The sequence below is a fragment of the Rhinichthys klamathensis genome, unplaced genomic scaffold (genome assembly GCF_029890125.1).
Source record: "Rhinichthys klamathensis goyatoka isolate OS25496 unplaced genomic scaffold, OSU_Roscu_1.1 h1tg000042l_1, whole genome shotgun sequence".
In the NCBI taxonomy this organism is placed as follows: Eukaryota; Metazoa; Chordata; class Actinopteri; order Cypriniformes; family Leuciscidae; genus Rhinichthys; species Rhinichthys klamathensis.
The window spans coordinates 863,184-886,743 of NW_026606589.1; the positions used below are offsets into that span (position 1 = coordinate 863,184).

At 43.8% G+C, this 23,560-nt stretch overlaps 1 protein-coding gene across 1 annotated transcript; it reads left to right on the forward strand.

Moving 5' to 3' along the window:
- The first annotated feature begins 1,973 nt into the window (after positions 1 to 1,973).
- Positions 1,974 to 3,574, forward strand: LOC130082229 (uncharacterized). Its single transcript, XM_056246999.1, has one exon. The coding sequence runs from the start codon at positions 2,558 to 2,560 to the stop codon at positions 3,572 to 3,574; it is 1,017 nt and encodes a 338-aa protein (XP_056102974.1). The 5' UTR covers positions 1,974 to 2,557.
- The last annotated feature ends 19,986 nt before the right edge of the window (positions 3,575 to 23,560 follow it).

The window sequence follows — 23,560 nt, forward strand, 5'->3', positions numbered from 1 at the left end:
CAAATAGGCAAATCGATTGCGGCGATTTTGCAGTCACCTTGAAAAACCCAGTTCACAATTCACCCCGCATCCTGTCATTTTCCGAATTCGCAATTGCTTTCAGCCGGTATAGCAAAATCATTTGCGCCGCACTCCCCCACAGAAGACGAGAACTGAACGACTATCTCGCGATAATTGCAGAGCTCGCGTTGTCATATGGAGGAACACATTTTTACACTTACCACAAATTGTTCTCAGCAAAATGCGCCGTCCGTGTAGCTCAGTGGAACCAGTGCCCTTACTGGGGAGCCCTTGACACAGAGCTACACAACAGAGTGTTCTTAGGCTGCCGCAACATATCCTGCGCAGTTTGCAGATCTGTCTCTCATTCCACCACAGCTTGTCCTTTGATTAACCCCGAAAATCCTCCCCGCCCAGATTCATCAGCTGGAAAATCAACCAGTTATGTCCCGCGACCAGCAAACTTTAATCCCAACGACTCAGCTACGGATTCCCAAAGAAGAAAAATCTCATTCCCATCCAACAACCAAGCCTGCAATAATTTCAATGCGGGGCGTTGCCTATGGCTTTACGCGCGCACTATATGCCCTGTCAAAAGGTCTGTAAATAAAGATTCAAAAAACTACTTATCGACTCCTGTGAATTTTTCCCGTCTGTCTTCTGAATTATCCCACCACCCTAACACTGATTTTAAGGACTATTTACTGTCTGGTCTCGAGCATGGCTTTAATCCGGGCGTCGAAAGCCTCCCCACACAGAGTATCATATTGTCACGACACACACACAGGAAAAGTTAAGATCCAAGAGCAGTTTTATTGGGAAATCCGTACTCACAATCCAGCCAGGCAAACGGTCAAAATCCAGTAAATCAATCCAAAAACACAAGACATGAACAAGAAACAGGCAGCAACAGGAACAGAAGTGTGGGGACATTAGACAAGGACTCCTTAACAGACACTGAAACTAACAGGGTATATATACACACAAGTGCTAAACGAGGTGACGAGAAACAGCTGAACACAATGAACACTCAGTGACAGACAGGATCATGGGAAATGTAGTAACAGAGTGTGGGACACCGTGCGGGAAGAGGACCTCTAGTGGTTACCCAGGAAACACAAACCAGACACTGTGACACATATGTGATAATCTCCAATCTACTTTCGCCGAACCTGACACAGTCGACACCCTGATTAAAAAAGAAATCGAATCGGGCTTTATGATTGGTCCTTTTGACAATCCTCCTTTTGAACATTTCCGTATCAGCCCAATTGGAGTGGCCACCAGGAAATTTTCAGGCAAAAAACGCCTTATAATCGATCTTTCAGCCCCCCATAATTCTCCGTTTCCAAGCATTAACAGCCTCATCTCGCTCGAACAATTTTCTCTTCATTACCACACCATTGATCGAGCCATAACATTGATTAAAGACGCAGGTTACGGCGCTTGGCTTGCTAAAGTTGACATCACCTCTGCCTTTAAAGTGATGCCCATCCACCCGGATTCGTGGCATTTATTCGGCGTACGATGGCAAGGAAAATTTTATTTTTCTGTCCGTTTAACTTTCGGCTGCAAAAGTAGCCCCAAAATTTTCGACATGCTATCAGAGGCTATTTGTTGGATTCTTTCCAATAACTACTCGATACCCTACCTAATCCACTTGCTAGACGATTTCCTGATCATCTCTCCGCCTGAATCCATCCCAGCCGCACATCTTCTCACAGTCCAAAAAGTCTTCAGCGAGCTCGGGATTCCAATCGCCCAAGAAAAAACCATGGGTCCAGCCACATCCATCGAATTCCTGGGCATTAAATTGGACACAATCAACTTCCAGGCCTCACTACCCAAGGAAAAAAATCGACAGGATTATTCTGGTCGCATCCACCCTTCTAGAAAATCCAAATTGCTCTAAACGAGAGCTTCTATCTCTGCTCGGCCATTTAAACTTTGCGATGCGTATTATCCCACAAGGTCGCCCTTTCATCTCACATCTCCTCTTCCTTGCATCATCAGTTCACGAGCTAGAGGACCAAATCTCCCTAACTACTTCATGTAGCAACGAGCTCAGTTTATGGATAACATTCCTTAAACAATGGAACGGCCTGTCTTTTTTCTATAATAATCTGATTTCTCTCCCTACGGATATCCAACTGTTCACAGATGCAGCTCCTTCCGTTGGTTTCGGAGGTTTCTACCAAGGTCGTTGGTTCGCGTCTACATGGCCAGCCCAGTTGTTAGATTTACCACAATCACTAACATCCTCAGCATTATTCGAGTTGTATCCTTTAGTGGTAGCAGCCTTCTTGTGGGGCAAAGAATGGTCGACTAACAGCATCATGGTACACTGTGATAATGAAGCAACCGTGCATTGCATCAACAAAGGCCGCTCAAATTCCCCCGCTTTAATGCCTCTCCTAAGACGCCTCATTTGGATCGCAGCTTGCGACCAGTTCATCTTAACTGCAAAACATGTTCCTGGGTCCAAAAATCAAATAGCTGACTCTCTCTCTCGTTTTGCTTTCCAGAAATTCAGGCTGTTGGCACCAGAGGCGGACCCATGCCCAACCCCAGTACCTCACTATTCAGAGTTAATATTCCCATAAACCATCCATTGAAACCACTTCTAGATGCCTCTCTTAACTCCATTCTGCAAGCCGTTTCACCCAGCACCCTCCAATCCTACCTAACCGCATGGAAGTGTTTTAAGTCTTTCCACTTCACATTCAACCAGCCTTTTCCCAGTTTTTCTCTGCTCAACATCACTTCATTTATATCCTATCTGGACAGCACCAAGAACCTCAAAGCCCGCTCCATCAAGGGCTATCTAAGCGTAATCCAATTCTTCCACAAACTCCTTTTTGGTTCACCCTCCGCAGACATAGCAAATTCCCAGACATCAATGCATATCAAAGGCATCCAAAAAACCCAACCAACCCGTCCAGATGCCAGACAACCAATAACCTTGGACATACTCACCAAATGTATCTCTACCCTCCGCCGAGGCTACCACTCCACCAACACCGGCCGCACACTGGATGCCATGTTCATATTGGCTTTCTTCGGTTTCCTCAGATGCTCAGAACTCACCATCACCTCCAACTTCAACCCTAAAGTCCATCCCACAATCTCAGATCTTTTAGTATTAGACAACGAAACCATTTCTTACTTCATCAAACAAAGCAAGACAGACCAAATGAAAAAAGGCCACTTCATATACATCTTCAATCTCCAATCACCAATCCAACCATACCAAACTCTCTTCGCGTACTCACAATTCAGAAACTCTCAGACCAAGTCCCCTTCCGACCCACTCTTCACCGACGATTTCAATCGCCCCGTTACACGTTTCTGGTTCCAAAAACATCTCAAATCCATCTTACTCCAAGCAAACATCCCAGCAAATAATTTTTCCAGCCATTCATTCCGCATAGGTGCAGCAACCACAGCTGCCCAAAAAGGCCTTTCCCAGCAGCAAATCCAAGAGCTAGGCCGCTGGTCGTCGGAGGCCTTTAAGAGTTACATCCGTTCTAACCACCTCCATACCAAAGAAGCCCAACGATCCCTACTCAGCTAAACTTCCTCTCAACCCACCATAGGATCCCAGGAAGCAAGCCAAAGGCAAGTCCATCTATCGTTGCAGCAGCACCCTCTACTCCGCCCCGCAGGAACTCCATTAACTCGACCAAAGTCTGATCCACTGCCGCAGCAGTGTCATCTACCCCGCTCCTGCAGGAGCTCCATTACTCCATCCAACTTGCTCCACTGCCTCAGCAGTGTCATCTACTCCGCTCCCGCAGGAGCCCCATTATTTCAAGCAAGTCTGGTCCACTGCCGCAGCAGTGTCGTGCACTCCGCTCCCGCAGGAGCTCTGTTACTCCATCCAGCTTGCTCCACTGCCGCAGCAGTGCCATCTACTCCGCTCCTGCAGGAGCTCCATTAACTTAAAGCAAGTCTGGTCCACTGCCGCAGCAGTGTCGTGCACTCCGCTCCCGCAGGAGCTCTGTTATTCCATCCAGCTTGCTTCACTGCCGCAGCAGTGTCATCTACTCCGCTCCCGCAGGAGCTCTGTTACCCCATCCAGATTGCTCCACTGCCGCAGCAGTGCCATCTACTCCGCTCCCGCAGGAGCTCCAGTTACCTAAAGCAAGTTTGGTCCACTACCGCAGCAGTGTCGTGCACCCCGCTCCCGCAGGAGCTCTGTTACTCCATCCAGCTTGCTCCACTGCCGCAGCAGTGTCATCTACTCCGCTCCCGCAGGAGCCCCATTATTTCAAGCAAGTCTGGTCCACTGCCGCAGCAGTGTCGTGCACTCCGCTCCCGCAGGAGCTCTGTTACTCCATCCAGCTTGCTCCACTGCCGCAGCAGTGTCATCTACTCCGCTCCCGCAGGAGCTCCATTAACTTAAAGCAAGTCTGGTCCACTGCCGCAGCAGTGTCGTGCACTCCTCTCCCGCAGGAGTTCCGTTTACCAAAGAAGTCCGATCCACTGCCGCAACGGTGTCTTCTCCTTCTTTTCCATCCACCTTATTTCCACCGTATCAGCCATACCATCCTCCTCCGTCCCTGCACCATTTACAACCTTCCACCCAAGAGGCACACCCATCCAACTCCAAGTCAACCTACTCCCGTCCTACGTTAAAAGAAACCTCCCAGCAACCACCTCTTCCCGCAGCTGATATCTTAAGCTTTACATTTCACAAGTTTTTGGGGGGTCATCAGCATCATTCTGGCGGCTGTCCTGCATTTTATTTCACAGTTTTTGGGGGAGTACTATGGGTTCGGGCCGCATACCGAGCCCGGAGCCCTCTCCTCGGACAGCACGCCAAATATGCTTTTATTCTATCTGACTTATTTGTAAGTGTGAACTCGTGAAATGATGTTTTATAAACAAGGTTCGGGAGGAGCACGTTCAAATAAATCATTCCAATCAACTCGTCACCAAACTATTACATGTCTACCCTATCAGCACGAGAGAAAGCATATATAAATATCCACTGTCAACTCACCTAACATTCCTTGACAGTTTCAGCATCCCTCCACCACCCCGACTCCTCACTCCTGGCTCATTCTTCCACAGTCAGGAACGGGGGAGTACTATGGGTTCGGGCCGCATACCGAGCCCGGAGCCCTCTCCTCGGACAGCACGCCAAATATGCTTTTATTCTATCTGACTTATTTGTAAGTGTGAACTCGTGAAAGTCTGATCAAATGGCGCTTTTCCACTGCATGGTACGGTACAGCTCGACTCGGTACGGCTCACTTGTGGCGCTTTTCCACTGCATGGTATGGTACGGTACGGCTCGCTTCGGCTCGCTTTAAATGGTACCACCTCTGTCGAGGTTCCAAGCATACCGTACCGATACTAAAATGTGACGTGAACACACTGCAGATCACTGACTGGTCAGACAGAATCATCACTACCAGCGTCATTGTATTTGTGAGACATCAAACCCGCTAGAAATAGCCAGTAACAGCTACCGCTGTAGCACCTGTTTTAAAACGACTTGCTCGACTTGCTTGAAGAAAAAAGAAAGAAAGTAACTTCCAAAAAAGAAATGGCTGAATCGTGGTCAGTGGACGAAGTGCAGCCATTCCTCTCGTTGGTTGCCGAGGAGCAGATAAACTATAACGGTCAGACTATAATCCCACCCACTTTAAAGCGGTACTAACTGCAGTGGAAAAGCAAACCGAGCTAAAGCGAACCGAGCCGTGCCGTGCTGAGCCGAGTCGTACCACGCAGTGGAAAAGCGAAGCGAGCCAAACCGTGCCGCGCCGAGCCGAACCAAGCCGTTCCAGCAGTGGAAAAGCGCCAATTGGTAATTGGACATTTATTTAGAGTTTTTCTCCATCGCTTTGGCTCAATTCTCGAATGAGATTTTTTATCCTCAAAACAACAAATTCTCAAAAATAAAACAAAAGCTTTATTCAAATTTTCTAATTTCTTGACTTGCAAATGGTACATAGTCACTTACAATTTATTTTGGTATGCCATATCTTGCAAATGTTGCTTTCATAACTTGTTCAAATGAATGGGTAGATTTGTCTCTCAAATTTAGCACTTCTGGATAGTTTGTCAGTCAACTAACCCCAGAAAAGACTTGTTTCCCTGTGTTCTCACTGCTTCCTGTGACAATGTGTCTGCGATCCACATACATTTACCTGGTGGGTGTATGGAAGTAAAATAATGCCAGATGTTTTTGAAACAAAAAAGCCTGTTGAATTGCACTACTTGAAAAAAAAATGCATTGTATTAACCATGCTTGCATTTTAATGCATTGTATTTTTAGGGCTTGCATTTTTATGGACTGAAATTCAGCATGGCTGAATATTTAAGCTGTGAATATTTCAATTCAAAACATTACAAAAACATTTTCATTATTAGAAATTCAATTTTGTGAGATTGTGGTTAGGTCTCAGCAGCAGGAGGGATGTAGAGGTCAGTAAGCTGGGCTGAGTTGAGTGGGGGACGGAGGGGGGTGACTCTGGGACGCCAGAGTCACTGTCGAGCCCTCTTGAGGTGTCGTGGGCTAGTCGACGAAACACTGAGGACGGAAGGTGCCCACTTGAAGACCCTAGAGATGTCCCCTACTTGGCTCAATCCAGACGGTTGTAGTGCTGGTCCACTAGGGAGACCACACTGTAGTTGCAGCCGTCGTGTGTGCTGACGCGCCAAGTACACTGCAGTCGTTAACGCCGGACAGAAGGGGAGTCACACTCGTGTAATGGAAATCAATAATCCATATTCACCTTTCATATTTCACTTCCAAAATATTCAAACTGAAGTATTTCAGTTCAACAGGCAATTTTCAACAGGCAATTTTCAGTCCATTTTATTTCGCTTTGCAAATTCGCTTCCACAAATTCACTGGTTCAAATTCGACAGTAAATTCAACGTTGACATCCAGGAACTGCAGGAAAAGCAGTAGATTACCGAGCATAATCTCCACCTGCTGTTAGTCAACCTCACCAGCAGGTGGTGCAAAAGTGCGCGTTGTTGACGAAGACCAGAGCAACAGTTAGAGCAAGCCATTCAGTCATAAAAACTAATTTACAGCAATGTAAGTGTATTTGTGATTATTATGACGGCTGTTTTATGTTAAATTCAGTAAATAGGAACTCCCACACACTATCAGTACTTGCAAATAAAACTTTAATTTAGCGGCAACGTTTCGGTCTTACGACCTTCATCAGGCACCTATCACCTACAGGTGTGCGATGGCGTTTGTTCATTGATTGATGTTAAATTCAGTTAACTTCAGTTAAAAGTAACTTCACGGTTACTTTTCCTGTGTAGCCTACATGTATCTTTCTCTACCGTGAACAAGATTATAATGTTATTCCCCCGATGCGGATGTACAGATCCAATGTTACATTTGACGTAGACATATATTTCTCTTGGTTGTTTAGTTGCCTTAACTTTATATTGTGGAGATGTGCTGCATGCAGGACTAGGGTTTCCCTCAATACTTCAGGATTCCCCTGCTGGACATATAAAACGCTTAACGTAGCTTAATGGACTAATAGTGATATAAAAGACCAAACTCGCAGGCAAGCAGATGGACTCAGAATATGAATTTAACGCGCAAAGTTTAATGCTGAGAGTTTTCCAGTGATATACTGGCATAAAGTTGGCTTGACATTGGACATTCACACATTTAGGGACCATCTCTAAAGTTACATACGACATTGGTATACACGTTTCTAACTTCAATAGCATTTGAAGAGAATGACTTACAGTCATAAAACCAACTGTAAAGTGTTCATGTAGGTGTCAGGCATAATGCGCACCTTTTAGATTTTTGATATTTATTCAAATAAATTGAAGTTTGTTATGGAAGTTAGAAACGTGTAGGCCTATACCAATGTTGTATGCAACTTTAGAGACTGTCCCTAAATGAGTGAATGTCCAATGTTAAGCCCAATTTTTACAATTACATTTAGTCATTTAGCAGACGCTTTTATCCAAAGCGACTTACAGTTAAACTAACAATAGGACAACAATATGCAAGTGCTATGACCCTTCCCAGTATATATATATATACTTCCTATAGGAATAGCCACCTATTCCTATATATATATAATATAATATATTAGAATAGAATAGAATAGAATAGAAGAGAAAGTGTTAGTATTAACTGATTTTTTTCAAGTAGTGCAATTCAACAGGCTTTTTGGTTTCAAAAACATTTGGCATTATTTTACTTCCATATACCCATATGGAAGTAAAATAATGCCAAATGTTTTTGAAACAAAATGGTTTTCGAAAAATATTCCCAAGTGGCTTATGATCAGACTGCACTGTCACTACTTTACCATACACATACTGATGAAAATATTTGACAGAAAAAAACAATGGCCAGCAGCTCCATTTCACTTTTATGAAAAATATTCTAAAGTGGCTTATTATCAGACTGCACTGTCCCTACTTTACCATCCACATACTGATGAAAATATTTGACAGCAAAAACAATGGCCAGCAGTTCCTTTTCAATTTGCGCATAATATTTCTCAGTGTCTGTAAGTGCCTGTGAACTGTAGTACAAGGGATGTCCTTCTTGAATGAACACAGCTCTTAATCCATCCTTTGATGCATCAGCTTGAATAACCAATTGTTTGGCTGGATCATTGTACTTGAGGACTGATGCTTGAGTTAAGGCTACCTTGAGACTTTCTAATACCTTATCATGCTCAGGGCTCCACTGCCAGTCAACTTCTTCTCTCATCAAATACCTTAATGGAGCAGTTACTTTTACTTCACGTTGGACATACTGGGATACATACCTGGTCATTCCCAGAAATCTATGAAGTGCCTTCTTGTTCTCTGGTGGTGGCATTTTAACAATTGCTTTAACTTTGTCTACATCAGGTTTTACCCCCTCCGAGGTGATGAGATGTCCCATATACGTGACAGTGTGACCTTTGACAGTGTGAACTTTGAGCAGTTCCAAAGCCAGCTCCAGAGAAAGCAGTTCCAGAGCCCGCTCCAGAAAAAGCTGTTTCAAATCTCACTCCAGAGGAAGTTGTTTCAGAGCCAGCTCCAGAGGAAGCTGTTTCAGAGCCACCTATTCCTGTCTGTTCTGACATGATCGAGGAGGTGGACCTTTCTTTGTACGTTGCTGATGCTATATGTGTCTGGGCCACACACACATCCACTCAAGCCCCTGAGCACAATCCAGTGTCGGCTCCAGCGTCTGCTCCAGCCCCAGAGCTCAGGCCAGAGTCCGTTCCAGCTGCAGAGCTCAGCCCAGAGTCCACTCCAGCCCCAGAGCTAAACCCAGAGAGTGCAGCACTGACTATTATAGCGATGGCTATTTTGTGTGTGTGGGCTTCACACACAGTCATAGCCCCTCCCAAGAAAATTTGGGTTAACATGATCTCCACTTTAGAATTAATTATACATTATTCATATACGTAGTAGTTCTTAACTACTACACGTTTTGCACGTACAATCAGTCTTGGCTGGTCCCTGGAGTGAACGATCACATCGGTTTAATTAGAACGGTCAATGCATCATGTGATCAACTGCTAAATTTAAACGTGCTTTCGCACGTTGGCTGGCGCTGAGCCAGACATGGACGCACCTAGCGCTTGTCATATATGTTTATTTATGTTTCAGACATTTAAAATCACCTAAGTATTAGCAAAACAATGAATTTTAGTTTGTAAAATACACTGATGTCTGTAAAATACACTGATGTCTATAGAAGCGGCAATAATAATCCTTTCCATTATAATTAGACATCATGTTTTATTCATATCAGATAGGCTACACATTGTATAAGTAGCTTTAAAGTTGACCCTATTCTTCTCCCAGTCCACCGGCCACTAACTTTCATGTATTTCGTGAGAAGTGGATGAATTGACATGTTGTAAATCCAACAGATCCGGATTCTCTGAACTGTGGCACAAACTAACATGGTGGCGCCCATCGCGCATACAGCTCAACTAACGTGATCGTTATAAAGCTGTTTAAACAACAAAACACATCCACTTGCACAAATTTGACAATCAGAATATCAGATATTTAATGCTATAGTTAATGAATTTGTGAATATGTTTAATAAAAAAGGAAAAATTACATAAATGGTAAATGGACTGCATTTATATAACGCTTTCACAGACCCAATGGCCACCAAAGCGCTTTACATATTGCCTCACATTCACCCATTCACTCACTCATTCATAGACCGACGGCGGTGTCAGCCGTGCAAGGCGCCATCCAGCTGGTCGGGAGCAGCTGGGGTTAGGTGTCTTGCTCATGGACACCTCGACACTTGGTCAGGTGGAACCGGGGATTGAACCACCAACCTTCTGGTTTGTAGACAACCTACATGAACCACTGAGCCACTGCCGCATAAAAAGCAGGTCCTCATTCATTCAGCGCTGTTGTGGTTGCGGTGCGTCACATGACATGAAATGACGGGTCACCATGGAAACAATAAAGTGACAGGTTCTAAATAACGGTGATTGTTTGTGTTGCATGTCAGTCAAACGTCCTCTTGGGTGGTCCTTGGCCAATGAAAGCTGCGATGGAGTCCAGACCTTCTGTAGTACGCCCGAGTGCAGTCTGGACAATGGGGCGGGGCGACACATTGGGGCGTGGCGACACCAGTCTTTTAATGAATCCATAGGAGGGTATCACAGGAGACAAGCAAATCCACACACTAACATAAGTTACACATAGACGAGATCGGACAAAGGACTGAAAGACACAGGCAAGGCAAGGCAAGGCAATTTTATTTATATAGTACATTTCAGCAGAAGTGCAATCCAAGATGCTTTACAAAAAAACATAAAATATAAAAGCAACATTTAAAAACATATTAAATACAAGAATAAAAGTTACAATACAGTACAATGAATGAATGAATTAAAAATAAGCAACATTAAAAAGATAGGTCTTCAACCTTGATTTAAAAGAACTTAGAGTTGTTGCAAACTTACAGTTATCAGGGAGTTTGTTCCAGATATGTGGAACATAAAAACTGAACGCTGCTTCCCCCTTTTTGGTTCTGATTCTGGGGACAGCAAGCAGACCTGTCCCAGATGATCTGAGAGGTCTGGGTGTTTCATAGCTTACAAGCAGATCCAAAAAGTAACTAGGTCCTAAGCCATTTAGTTATTTGTAAACCAGCAGAATTACTTTAAAATCAATTCTTTGTGACAAAGGAAGCCAGTGTAAAGATCTCAAAACCGGAGTAATGTGATCCATCCTCCTGGTCCCTGTAAGGACCCGAGCAGCGGCATTTTGAATTAGCTACAACTGTCTGATAGATTTTTTCGGGAGGCCTGTAAAAACACTGTTACAATAGTCCAGTCTACTAAAAATAAACGCATGGACAAGTTTTTCCGAATCCTGATGGCACATAAGTCCTTTAACCCTTGATATATTTTTAAGGTGGTAGTAAGCAGACTTTGTTACAGCCTTAACATGATGGTTAAAATTCAGATCTGGGTCCATAATTACACCAAGATATCTGGCTTTATCAGTTGTTTTTAGCATGGTTGTTGTTTGGAGATAAGTGCTGACTTTTAGGCGTTCGTCTTTTGCTCCAAAAACAACCACCTCAGTTTTTTTCTCATTTAATTTTTAGAAAATTCTGGCACATCCAATAATTAATTTGTTCAATGCACCTAGCCAGATCTTGTATTGGCCTATAGTCCCCGGGTGACAAGGTTATGTAGACTTGCATGTCGTCCGCATAACTGTGATAGCTAATGTTGTTGTCTTCCATAATTTTAGCTAGAGGAAGCATGTAGATATTGAACAGTAGAGGTCCCAGGATGGAGCCTTGAGGAACTCCACACGTCATACTTGTATGCTCAGATGCAAAACTACCTATGGACACATAGTAGTTTCTATTCTTCAAGGAAGAACCACTTTAGTACTGAGCAGGAAAGGCCTATCCAGTTTTCCAATCGGTTTAGTAGTATGTCGTGGTCGACCGTGTCAAAAGCGGGAGGGTGGGACTGCTATACACAGGGAGTATATATACTAGAACTAATGAGATAAGTGATAAACAGGGCACAGGTGAATGACATTGCTAATTAGACAGATTGGGGAAAACTAAGTCACAGGGACTGAACCAAAAACACATGTAACAGTTCGTCCCCTCCCGGCAAGGTGCGTCCTCGCACCGTATAAATGGAACAACTGCAGAGAGTGGGCGGGGGCTTTGGAAGAGGGCGAGGAACAGAGGAAGGGCAAAACAAAAACAAGTCCAAAGAATTAGTCCATGGGGGTGTGGAGGGTGGGAGGAGCCAGAAGACAGCCAGGAGCAGAAGGGGCCTGATGATGCCGCAGTCAGCACGATGTACCAGCGTTGTGTCACAGGAGGGAGGAGCCATGGATGAAGCTTGGTCGATGGAACCAGGGGAATGAACTTCTGCGAAAAAAACGGCCATGATGGAGAACCAGACGGAGCCGAAGAGACACGTGACACCGAGGGTCCGTAGGGCCAAGGCGGAGCTGACGGCTCATGGGACTGAGGTGGAGATGTAGATCCGGAAGACTGCTGCAGAGCCAGTGCGACCGAGGATACCGGTGAAGCCGGAGGGAAGGCGTAGCCCGGTGGAGCCAAAGAAATGGAAGGCAGAGGTGCAACCGGCAGCCAGAAATCCTGAGGTGGAACCAGGGTGATGCCTGACCAAGGCGGAGTTGGTGGGACGAGGGAGCCTGGTGGAGCAGGTGGGATGACGGGCCACGGTGGAGCTGAGGGCGCATTGAGCCAAGGACTGAGGATGGATCAAAGGACTGAGGTGGAGTCCAGGTCTCTGTGGCTGGAGGCGGAGACAGGGGATCCTCATGCCAAGGCGATGCTGGGGGCTGGAAGCCCAGCGGCAAATCCGCAGTACTGCTCAGGGTCAGCTGTGGATGAGCATACATGTAACAGTAATATAGCTAACGTGCAGTACTTCAAAAATTAATAAAAAAAATACCAAGCAGAGAGTGATATGAACATTTATTGCTTAAATACGCTCTTGAGAACAGAAATAATAATATTTACTATAGATCTACATAAAATGTTTTAGTAAAAAAAAAAACACTTTTCAGCACTGCAAGGTTTTTATTCACATTGTACGCACAAAACCCAATTGCCAGGGCTTGTGGAATATTTGGTAGCTGTAATAGATGTGCTAAGTGACGGGTACGTTAAGCCACGCCCAATGTTTTGTACGTGAGTGGTCCGTAGTTGCTGAAGTACTCAGTAAAGTAAGTGAACATGAAAAGCGAGTGTCTGTCGTTCTTCTTCCCTAGTCAGCCTACTATCAAAATGTATTACAGTGGCGACGAGGATTAAAAGTTATTTTAGAGACTGTTAGTTGTAGAGGAACTGTTGCACTTGTCGTAAAAGAAACTAAAGAAAAGGAACAAGGCACGGGTGAAACTCTGCTAACAGACGGATCTAACATGGCAGCGATGCAGTTTGGCCATGTGGATGAATACAAGGAATCGAAGGAGGATTTTGAATCGTACATGGAGCGTTTTGAACAGTGGCTGCTGGCGAATGACATTGCAAGTGAGAAAAAGGTTAGTGTGTTTCTCTCCGATATCGGGGCAGAGACATATGGACTGTTAAGAATCTAGTCACGCCGACAAAGCCAAGTGAAATGTCCTATAACAAGCTGAAAGCACTGCTGTTGGAGCATTACAGGCCGCAACCATTAGTGATTGCGGAGCATTTTAGGTTTCAGAAACTTTCAGATTACGTTGTGGCTTTGAAACAGCTGTCAGTGAACTGTGAATTCGGACAGTATTTGAATGTCGCGCTCCGAGACCGATTTGTGAGTGGGCTAAATTCAGAGTCAATGCAAAGCAAATTGCTGAGTCAGAAGGATCTGACGTTCAATCAGGCTTGCGAAATTGCGTCGTCCATGGAGTTGGCCTCGAGAAACACGCAGGAAATTGTGGGTAAGACAAAGGATTTACAGTCAGTGAATGCTGTGAAGGAAACAAAACTCGTCCATTGGAGAGGAAAGGGGAAGTTTAAGGGGAGAGAAGATTCTGAAAAAGGAAAATACCAGAAAAGAGACCAGAGACAAGAAGATAACAATAAATGTTACAGATGTGCTGGAAAACATCCAGCTAGAGACTGCAGGTTCAAGAATAAGAAGTGTCATGCGTGTAACAAAATTGGACACATTGCAAGATCCTATAGAAATAAGAGAACAGGGGCACAGTATGTGGAGGCAGAGTGTTCTAATGAAAGAAAGGAGGATGAATCAGAGTTATTTGGCGTGTATACATTATATACAACCTCAAATGGAAAGAAATTAATTGTGGTGATTCTGAAATTGGATGGAAAGTGCGTGGACATGCAGTTGGACATGGGGGCAGCGGTGTCGCTGATGTCAGAACTGTCATACAAGGAGTTCCTGTCTCACATACCGTTAAGCAAAACAAGCATGCAGCTATCTACATATTCAGGTGAGCGAATTCCATTGCTGGGATCCATAGATGTGCCAGTGCAGTATGAAAAGCATATTGTGACACTTCCATTGGTCATCGTCAAAGGGGAAAGAACAGCCCTGCTGGGCCGAAACTGGCTGGAGAAAATTCAGTTAGATTGGCCAAACCTTTTCATTGTGGAAAACGCTGAAGTGGCAGTTTTGAGACGACACTCAGAGGTATTTTCTGATAAACCAAGTGCAATTAAAGATTTTAAAGCCACTATCAGAGTCCGTCCTGATGCAACTCTGATCTTTCAGAAAGCGAGACCTGTTCCTTATGCTTTATGAGAAGCGGTGGAAAAAGAACTGGAAAGACTGGAAAAACAGGCATACTATCTAAGATTGAAAGAAGTGAATGGACAGCGTCAATTGTAGTCGTGCCAAAGAACGATAAGTCCATCCGCATCTGTGGTGACTATAAAGTCACTATAAACCAGAATCTAGAGGAAGAAACATATCCGCTGCCCAACACAGAAGATTTATTCGCTAAGTTGGCTGGCAGAACATTGTTTAGAAAACTGGACTTGGCACATGCATATCAGCAATTAAAATTAGACCAGCACTCAGAGAAATACCTCACCATCAATACTCACCGTAGGGTTGGGTATCGGTTGGGTTTTATCCGATACCAGTACCTACTAGGTATTTTTTAAACGGTTCCGGTGCCTAAACGGTTCTTGAAACGGTACTTAAGAAAACAAAACCGCACACACTTTATCAAAAAATAATACCCTTTTATTTACAGGGCCAAACTGGACACAATATTAACTTAAATCTTTAAACAATATAAATACAAATAATAATAAAACCAATATAAAATAAAAATTCACATTTGCATAATATCAAATAAAACAATATTGTATCAAACAATGTAATAATACTGAAGATTAATAGAGATTACTAGCAGGCAGAGCTGCCAACTCTCTCGCATTGACCGTGAGACTCGCGCAATTGACCCTTTTCACACGCTCTCACGCCACACATGCATTTTCTCACGCAGAGAAAAATCGCGGACAAAGAGGACACTGACACCGACAGACAGGTTACTTCTGATATGGAACAAATCTACAGCTGTCAGATTCTGTCAATATTTTTACGAGATTCACACAATAAATAACGTTTTGGCTCTTTGAAATGTGACAGATCGCTGTAGCGCGTCAGTTCAAACGGCACGTGATACAGCAGCCTACAAATACAAATCCACTGCTTCTTAGCTACGCAGCGTTGAGTGAACCTATGAAAGAGAACATCTCTGCTTACTGGTGTAACCTATGTTCTCTCAATAGGGAACGAGACGCTGCCAAGCTCCTTGCGCTGCCGACCAGCTTCCTTTTTCGGCAAAGAAATCTGAGGAGCAGATGGCGCGCGTGCGCCAACATAATAGGACGACGTACGTGCGTCGAGGCGGCGCCCGCGCCATCAGCCAATGCATTGGCTTGATTCTATATGGATTCAGACTGTCGGCACACCCAGAGGGCGTTCTGACGCGTAATTTTACACGTGAAATGCAGCCAAACCTTGCGAGCAAGAGCGCGCATGCGAGACAGAAGAGACTGTGCGTGTGTGTGTGTGTGTGTGTGCGCGCGCGTGTGTGCCTAATTAAGTCAGGCACCGAAATCAGGCACCGAAATTGTCGTTCTTATTCGGTCTGGTTACTACCGTTTACGTCGGAACCGGTTCCCTATTGGTACCGAGTTTCGGTACCCAACCCTAACTCACCGTGGCCTGTACAAGAACCATCGTCTCAGTTATGGAGTGGCCAGTGCTCCTTTTATTTTCCAGGCTGTCATGGATCAAATCTTGCAAGGGCTAGATCACGTCACCTGTTTCCTTGATGGCATTCTTGTCACTGCTATCTCAAAAGAGGAGCACATCAGGAGACTGGACGAAGTACTTTCCAGATTGGAGAGGTATGGACTCAGAGTAAAACACAGTTAAGTGTCAGTTCATGCAAGGCAGCGTTGAGTATTTGGGGCACCGTATCGATAAAGAGGGTCTGCACCCAACTGGGGAAAAGGTGGTAGCGATTGTAAACGCTTTTTTGGGCCTCCTGAATTATCATGGTCGGTTTTTGCAAAATCTGTCCAGCCGGCTTCAGCCTTTACACAATTTGTTAAAACAGAAGCAACCGTGGAGCTGGACTGTTGCGTGTGAGACAGCTTTTGAGGAGGCTAAACAGCTGTTGCTTGGTAGCACAGGGCTGGTGCATTATGATGGCAACAGACCCCTGAAATTAGCATGCGATGCCTCACCTTATGGGGTGGGCGCTGTAATCTCGTACATTATGCACAATGGTGAAGAGCGCCCCATAGCACACTGACTGAGACATAGAAAATGTATGCGGGAAGCATTGTCCATCATCTATGGGGTTAAAAAGTTCCATAAATATATTTATGGACGGAAGTTCACACTCATAACTGACCACAAGCCTCTGCTGGCAATCCTCGGAACAAAGTCAGCGATACCAACCTTGGAAGCTCTTTGAATGCAGCGTTGGGCATTAGTGCTGATGTCTTATAATTATGACATTAAGTGCCACTAATCAGCTGATCATATGAATGCCGATGCAATGTCCAGACTACCAACCATGGGTAAAGACTGTATTGGGGAAGATGGAAGCGTGTTCTACTTTTCCCAGGTGGATGAGCTTCCTTTCTGCAAGGGACATAGCTCACGCAACATGAAAAGATCCAACATTATGCAAAGTGTGGAATTATACACTAAACGGCTGGCCCAACTATCTGTCGGAGGAGGGTCTGAAACCATACTTCACTCGCAGACATGAGTTGTCGGAGGACCAAGGCTGTGTGTTGTGGGGAATGCGTGTCATGATTCCCCCCCATACAGATTAAGATTACCGGACGAGCTACACCATGAGCATCCCTGAATCTGCCGTATGAAGGCCCTGGCTCGTAGCTACCTGTGGTGGCCAGGTTTGGATGGCTGCATTGAAGAGAGAGTGCGGACCTGTAGCTGCTGTCTGGCAGTTCAAAAGTCGCCAGCTGTGGCACCCCATTCATCCGTGGAGATGGCCTGAGCAGCCATGGCAGAGGATCCACATTGATTTCACAGAAAAAGATAAGCAGTTTTTCCTAGTAGTGATCGACAGCCATTCGAAATGGTTAGAGGTTGTGCCGATGTAATCAATCACCTCCTCGCTCACCATTGACGCACTTCGAGGATTGTTTGAATCTAATGGGTTACCGGAGGAAGTTGTCTCTGATAATGGGCCGCAGCTTGTGTCTGCTGAGTTCACCGATTTCCTGAGAGGGAATGGAATAAAACATACACAAGTTCCTGCCTACCATCCGGCCTCAAACCGTGCTGCAGAAAGAGCTGTTCAGATTCTGAAACAGTCACTCCTGAAAGGTGTTTTCGAGAAACAGGGTAAGCAGATGCTTTCACTCAAGCACAGATTGGCAAATTTCTTGATAATGTACCATAGTACACCTCATACGGTCACAGGAAAGAAGCCTGTTGAAGCCTGATCTAGCTATGTCTGTTCAAGAAAAACAGCAGGAACAAAAGAAACAGCATGATTTGGGGGAAAACAGTCCTAAGAGCCTTTGTGGAGGACGAACCGGTAAGAGTTCGAACTTTCAGAGGAGGACAGGAGAAATGGTTAAGTGCATCTGTGATCGAATGAAAGGGTCCTGTAAGTTACCTCGTGCAGGAGGGTCAGAGAAGGCGCACTGTGCATGTGGACCATATGTTACCAAGAAACGCTGCAGAAGGATCTCTCCCTTGCATGGTGTGTTCAAAATATATTACAGTAGCCTATTGTCTTATTTGTCACTGTGGTTTTGCTTTAAAATGTAAAATCAAACACACTTTCGGATTTATCCGATGTCTTATTGAAATACAGTGAATTATCATAATTTGTGTAAAATCCCGAGTTTGTGTTTATCCACCGATCCTATGGAAAAATTAAGAAGCCTAAATGAATGATGTAAAATTACAGAGCCCTGCATGACATGCGGAAAATATTGTCTATCAGCATATAGAAAATATCTCTCCTTTGCAATGCCAGTAATTTCATGCGGACATGATCATTGCTCACTTAAAGAGGCACTGATTTATCTGCTGGGTAAATTAATAAATACAATATAGCTAAATCTCAAACAGTGTATAATTTATATCAGCAACATATTTCGTTATATCGCCCAGCCCTAAAACTGCTCAATATTAAAGCTATGACATTTTGTAAAGCTGCTTTGAAACGATGTGAATTGAGATACTGAAATCGCCAGGGTTATTATCACTTAATATTTCTGTAGTACGGCCAAACAATAACAACCAAGTATGCCGCACATGTCCTCAAAAGTGAAGCTAAAACGTTTTGATCAGCCCCTGGTAGCTGTCTGCAGTATTTGTCCTAAATCCTGCCCTTTCCATGTAATCGAATGAGATGCAAGGCAAACTAAAAAATCTAATTAGACTTCAAATAATATTTATCCAAAGATGATTTCTGTCATTTTAGGCAGTTCTTATCATGATGATGTATGTTCAAGTGTTAATTTTTTAATAAGTTTGGTTTTAGTTAGTTAGCTAGTTGCTATAAAAAAGGGGTATAACATAATGATTGACAGCTGTGTTTGCGATTAAATCCACGGGACCTCAGGATCACTACTTCTCAGACTCAGGCTTCAAAAATGACGCCATCAGCGCAAGATGTCAGCAGCCATTTCTGGGATATTTTGACATCAATTTTTTTTACAGAGGAAGGAAGTGGAAAACATGTCTTGAAAAGAAACATGAAAAGAAACAATCTTTTTTTACTGTCTAAAATAATGACACAAATACACAATATCATTGGAATCATTTTCAGACCTATCTTTTCCAGCTGATGAACGATAAAAACACTAACAGCCAATCAGAATCCATCCTGCTTTAAAGAGCTTCCAGCATTTAAAGTGGCGGATCACAATACTGCAGTGAGCTTATAATAAACAGAACGATGTTGTGCACTGGTGTGGATGCTAATATAGTGGTAGTTATCTTTATCATTCTTGGTGTGAATGGGCCAAGTTTTTTTTTTTTCTGTAGATTTCATCCTTAAATTCAATTCAATTCAATTCAAATTTATTTGTATAGCGCTTTTCACAATACATATTGTTTCAAAGCAGCTTTACAGAAAGTGCATTTCAGAAATGTACATAGAAAAAATACAGTTAGTTAATCACGTATTAATTTAGGGCATAACTTATCGCCGGCGTTGAGTCGTCTCTTCACAGGCGTCGAGTTGTCTCTTCACAGGCGTTTAGTCATCTCATCGCAGGTGTTGGGGCATCTGAAGTCTCCGTGAGAGGCTGAATACAAACTGGAACTGGCGAACGCTTTTTACCTCGGGACTAGCGTCCCGAGATAACAGCAGAAAAGCAGATGGGAAATAATGAGCATAGCTGCTGTTCATAATATTAATGCATTCGATCTGATTCAACAGTAGTATAAAAGGTAAGCATTATGTGAAAGCTTGGCTAAAGAGATGCGTCTTTAATCTAGTTTTAAACTGGGACAGCAAGTCTGAGCCTCGAACAATATCAGGAAGGCTATTCCAGAGTTTAGGAGCTAAATGTGAGAACGCCCTCCCTCCTTTAGTGGACTTAGATATCCTAGGAATGACCAGAAGCCTCGAATTTAAGTCAAGTCAAGTCATCTTCATTTATATAGCGCTTTTAACAATGGATTGTTTCAAAGCAGCTTTACAGAGATAAACATATAATTTAAGGTAACAGAGATTGTTTTGGTTTTATAGCGGTTCTTGAATAAAGTTTTTTCCAGCTAAAGTTAATTTTGATTGATTCACCTCCGTCAAAATGATCAGACTTTAAACGCGAACCTGTGATTAACGCTGACGGCGTTCACATGCACATTCAGAATTGATTCTATAGTTATGTGCTTTTGAAAATATGTCCGCAGGTTTGTAATTCCATACAACCCATGCCTAAAGAAACTACTTGTCTTGCCTATAAATTTTGATACAGAATTTTGTTTTATTTTATCACTTCGGGGTACGCGAACCGAAATTCACAACGCTTTATCTGTAGAGTGGGAAAGGGATCCTCCATAGGGAGAGGATAGTTGACACTTCAGCACTGCACTGTCATCGGGTCCAGTCGAATCTCCTTCGTCAGATCTGGATACGACCTGGATTCGGCAGGCTGCGGGAAAACCTTGGGATAAACAAAGACACTAATATTAGCATAGATGCCATTCTTCTTATGATGTAACGAGTACACCAAGATTTAAGGGAAGTGTTCCCAGTTCCGGCTGACCTAATCTATGCAGCCTAACATTGAATTATAGAAGTCTATAATGTATTATGTGTATGCTAGGTCAAAGAGATGTGTTTTTAGTCTAGCTTTGAACTGACAGAGTGTGTCTGCTTCCCGGACAATGGTAGGAAGACTTTTCCAAAGATTTGGTGCTAAATAGGAAAAGGATCTACCGCCAGCAGTCGATTTTGATATTCTAGGTATTATCAACTGGCAGGAATTTTGAGATCGCAATAGATTTAGTGATCTTACAGAACGCGATGGATTGTAGGGTGATAGAAGGTCCATTAAATACACAGGAGCTAGACCATTTAGGGCTTTATAGGTCAGTAGTAATACTTTGTAATTGATACGGAACTTAATAGGTAACCAGTGTAGAGATGATCAAATTGGTGTTATATGATCATATTTTCTTGACCTAGTAAGAACTCTAGCAGCTGCATTTTGCACTAACTGTAGCTTGTTTATTGAGGATGCAGGACAACCAGCTAATAAAGGATTACAGTAATCTAGTCTCGAGGTCATGAATGCATGAACTAACTTTTCTGCATCAGAAACAGATAGCATGTTACGTAGCTTAGCAATGTTTCTAAGGTTGAAAAAGGCTGTTCTTGTTATGTGCATACACACAAAAGCTAGATTATGCGTACGCACAACAGTTTTCAGATTTATAAAATCATACGTACACCTGGGGCCGTATTCACAAAGAATTTTAAGGCTAAAAGTTGCTCCTAACTGGCGAATTTAGGAGCAACTCCTAAAAACAATGGGCGTATCACTCCTAACATTAGGACTTTTTTTCACTAAGAGTAATTCACGAAGCATTTTAGCCCTAAAAGTAGCACCTAAGTCTGGGACAGCTTAAAAGAAGTCGAGAGGACTCCTAACTCACTAAGACCTATTCACAAAGGATTGTAGCGCATACCACCGCCTCTCGCAGTCGTCCGGGGTCCGCGACACAAGCGAAAATGCTGCATTGATCTGCAAACAAATCCTCTCCCAATTCTCACGCTTAGTTTTGCTTGATATCCCAGTGCCGAATTTCCCTTTTATTATGTTTTTTTTCCAGCACCAACTGGGCCAGCAGCAGTAACTGATCCTGTGTCCAGTTGGGCTTTCTTTTCCGTTTTGGCGAGTTCATAATCCACCGTCATTCAACTATTACATTACTTCAATAGGCAAACATTTCCTTGCTTGTAGTCTATTTCGGCTCAATTAACCAAGCAAGTGTTAATGCAAGTGTCGTTTTTTATTATTAGGCAAGTGGCGGTTTTCATTAGGGTATTAGGCTAACTTGATTTAATTTAATTCACGACTTTTCTCTCTCTCTCTCTGCCTTTTTAGAATTACACTTCACTGGGGCCTGCACAAACATGTCATTATATATGCATTTCGATGACATTACTATTATTATTTTGTGTAGGACACAGACATATTTAGATTTAGTAATTCGATGATTTCTGTGTTATGTTCCGCATGATGGCCCTGTCATCTAACAACCAATCACTGTGATCATTGCGAGGACGCTCGTGCATGAGAATTGTTGTCATCCATAGCAATGAAGACTCACTCTTAGTTTAGGAGTTGTCATTTCTCCTTACTAAGAGTAGGTCTGAAAGGCGTTGTGAATAACTTTTAAGAGACAACGATACTCGGGGTTACTAACGTAACCTCGGTTCTCTCTAGAGAGGGAACGACTATTGCGTAAGTTTAGCTTACGCTACGGGAAAGATTCCTCTTCTCGAGATATTGAAGCCAAAAAATTATCCTTAATTTTGTATTCATTGTCAACGCAGTGCAGCAGCTAGCAGACCTAGAGCAGGCCATCTCGCGTGCTCATTGGCTGCCCTGCGGCAACTGCTGCAGCCTACCAGTGAGCCCGGCGTGACGTCACGCCCAATGAAGGGCGCCCGCGCCTTCATAGCGTCACAGCCCGCCAGAATGGGCGTGGCTTAGCGTATAAAAGTAGGGGCTGTAGGCTGACTTCCCTGGTTTTTCGTCGACTGAAGCGAAGTCGCTCGTGGCGCGAGCACGGCCGGTTACGCAATACTCGTTCCCTCTCTAGAGAGAACCGAGGTTACGTTAGTAACCAAGTATCGTTCTCTTACGAGAGGTTCTCTCGTATTGCGTAAGTTTAGCTTACGCTACGGGAACACTTTGTCAACGCCGTGCGCGCCAAGCATCCACCATGAGACCCCGAACTTTCAGGGGAACCCCATAAGTGGAAAAAATAAGGTGGCCAGCCACGCGGGCCATCACTTGTACATAAGCACACATAGGGAATACAGAGCAGCGCGCTGGTCTGTATAGGCACATGGCACATACCCTACTAGTGCAGCTCAACCAGGAGAGCTGAGTCACGTGAGAGTGATCTGAGCAGGGATATCTGGGCAGAATACACATCTCCTTCAAACTGACAAAAGCTTAGCCTGCAAGGCAGGAACTTCTAGGTTATAAAACCTGACAAAGGTAGACGGGGAGCTCCAGCCCGCCGCTACACATATGTGACCAGTTACGGAAACTAGGGACACAAGTCGGTTCTGGGGCATTTTGAGTTATTCATAGATTCTGAAAGTGTAGTCTCCAAGCTTTCCAACGATGTGTAACACGTGGAAATCTGATAATATTTAGAGAAGTTGTGGCCATTTGAAGGTAGGCACTTAAAATAACTAAAAGTTAAGATAACAGCCTCTAAAGATGTGCAGTTCTCACCTCTCTCTGCTGGGGGGAGTGACAATAGGGCTCATTTACATCTCATTTAGATAAGCCATACCCCCTGTAAAGCTTCCCCCTGTGCTTTACAGCTTTTTTTCTTTCCTGAGCTAGCTAATAACA

Coding starts and splice junctions, on each gene's coding strand:
- LOC130082229 (XM_056246999.1), top strand. CDS start 2,558: ATGCCCAACCCCAGTACCTCACTATTCAGAGTTAATATTCCCATAAAC.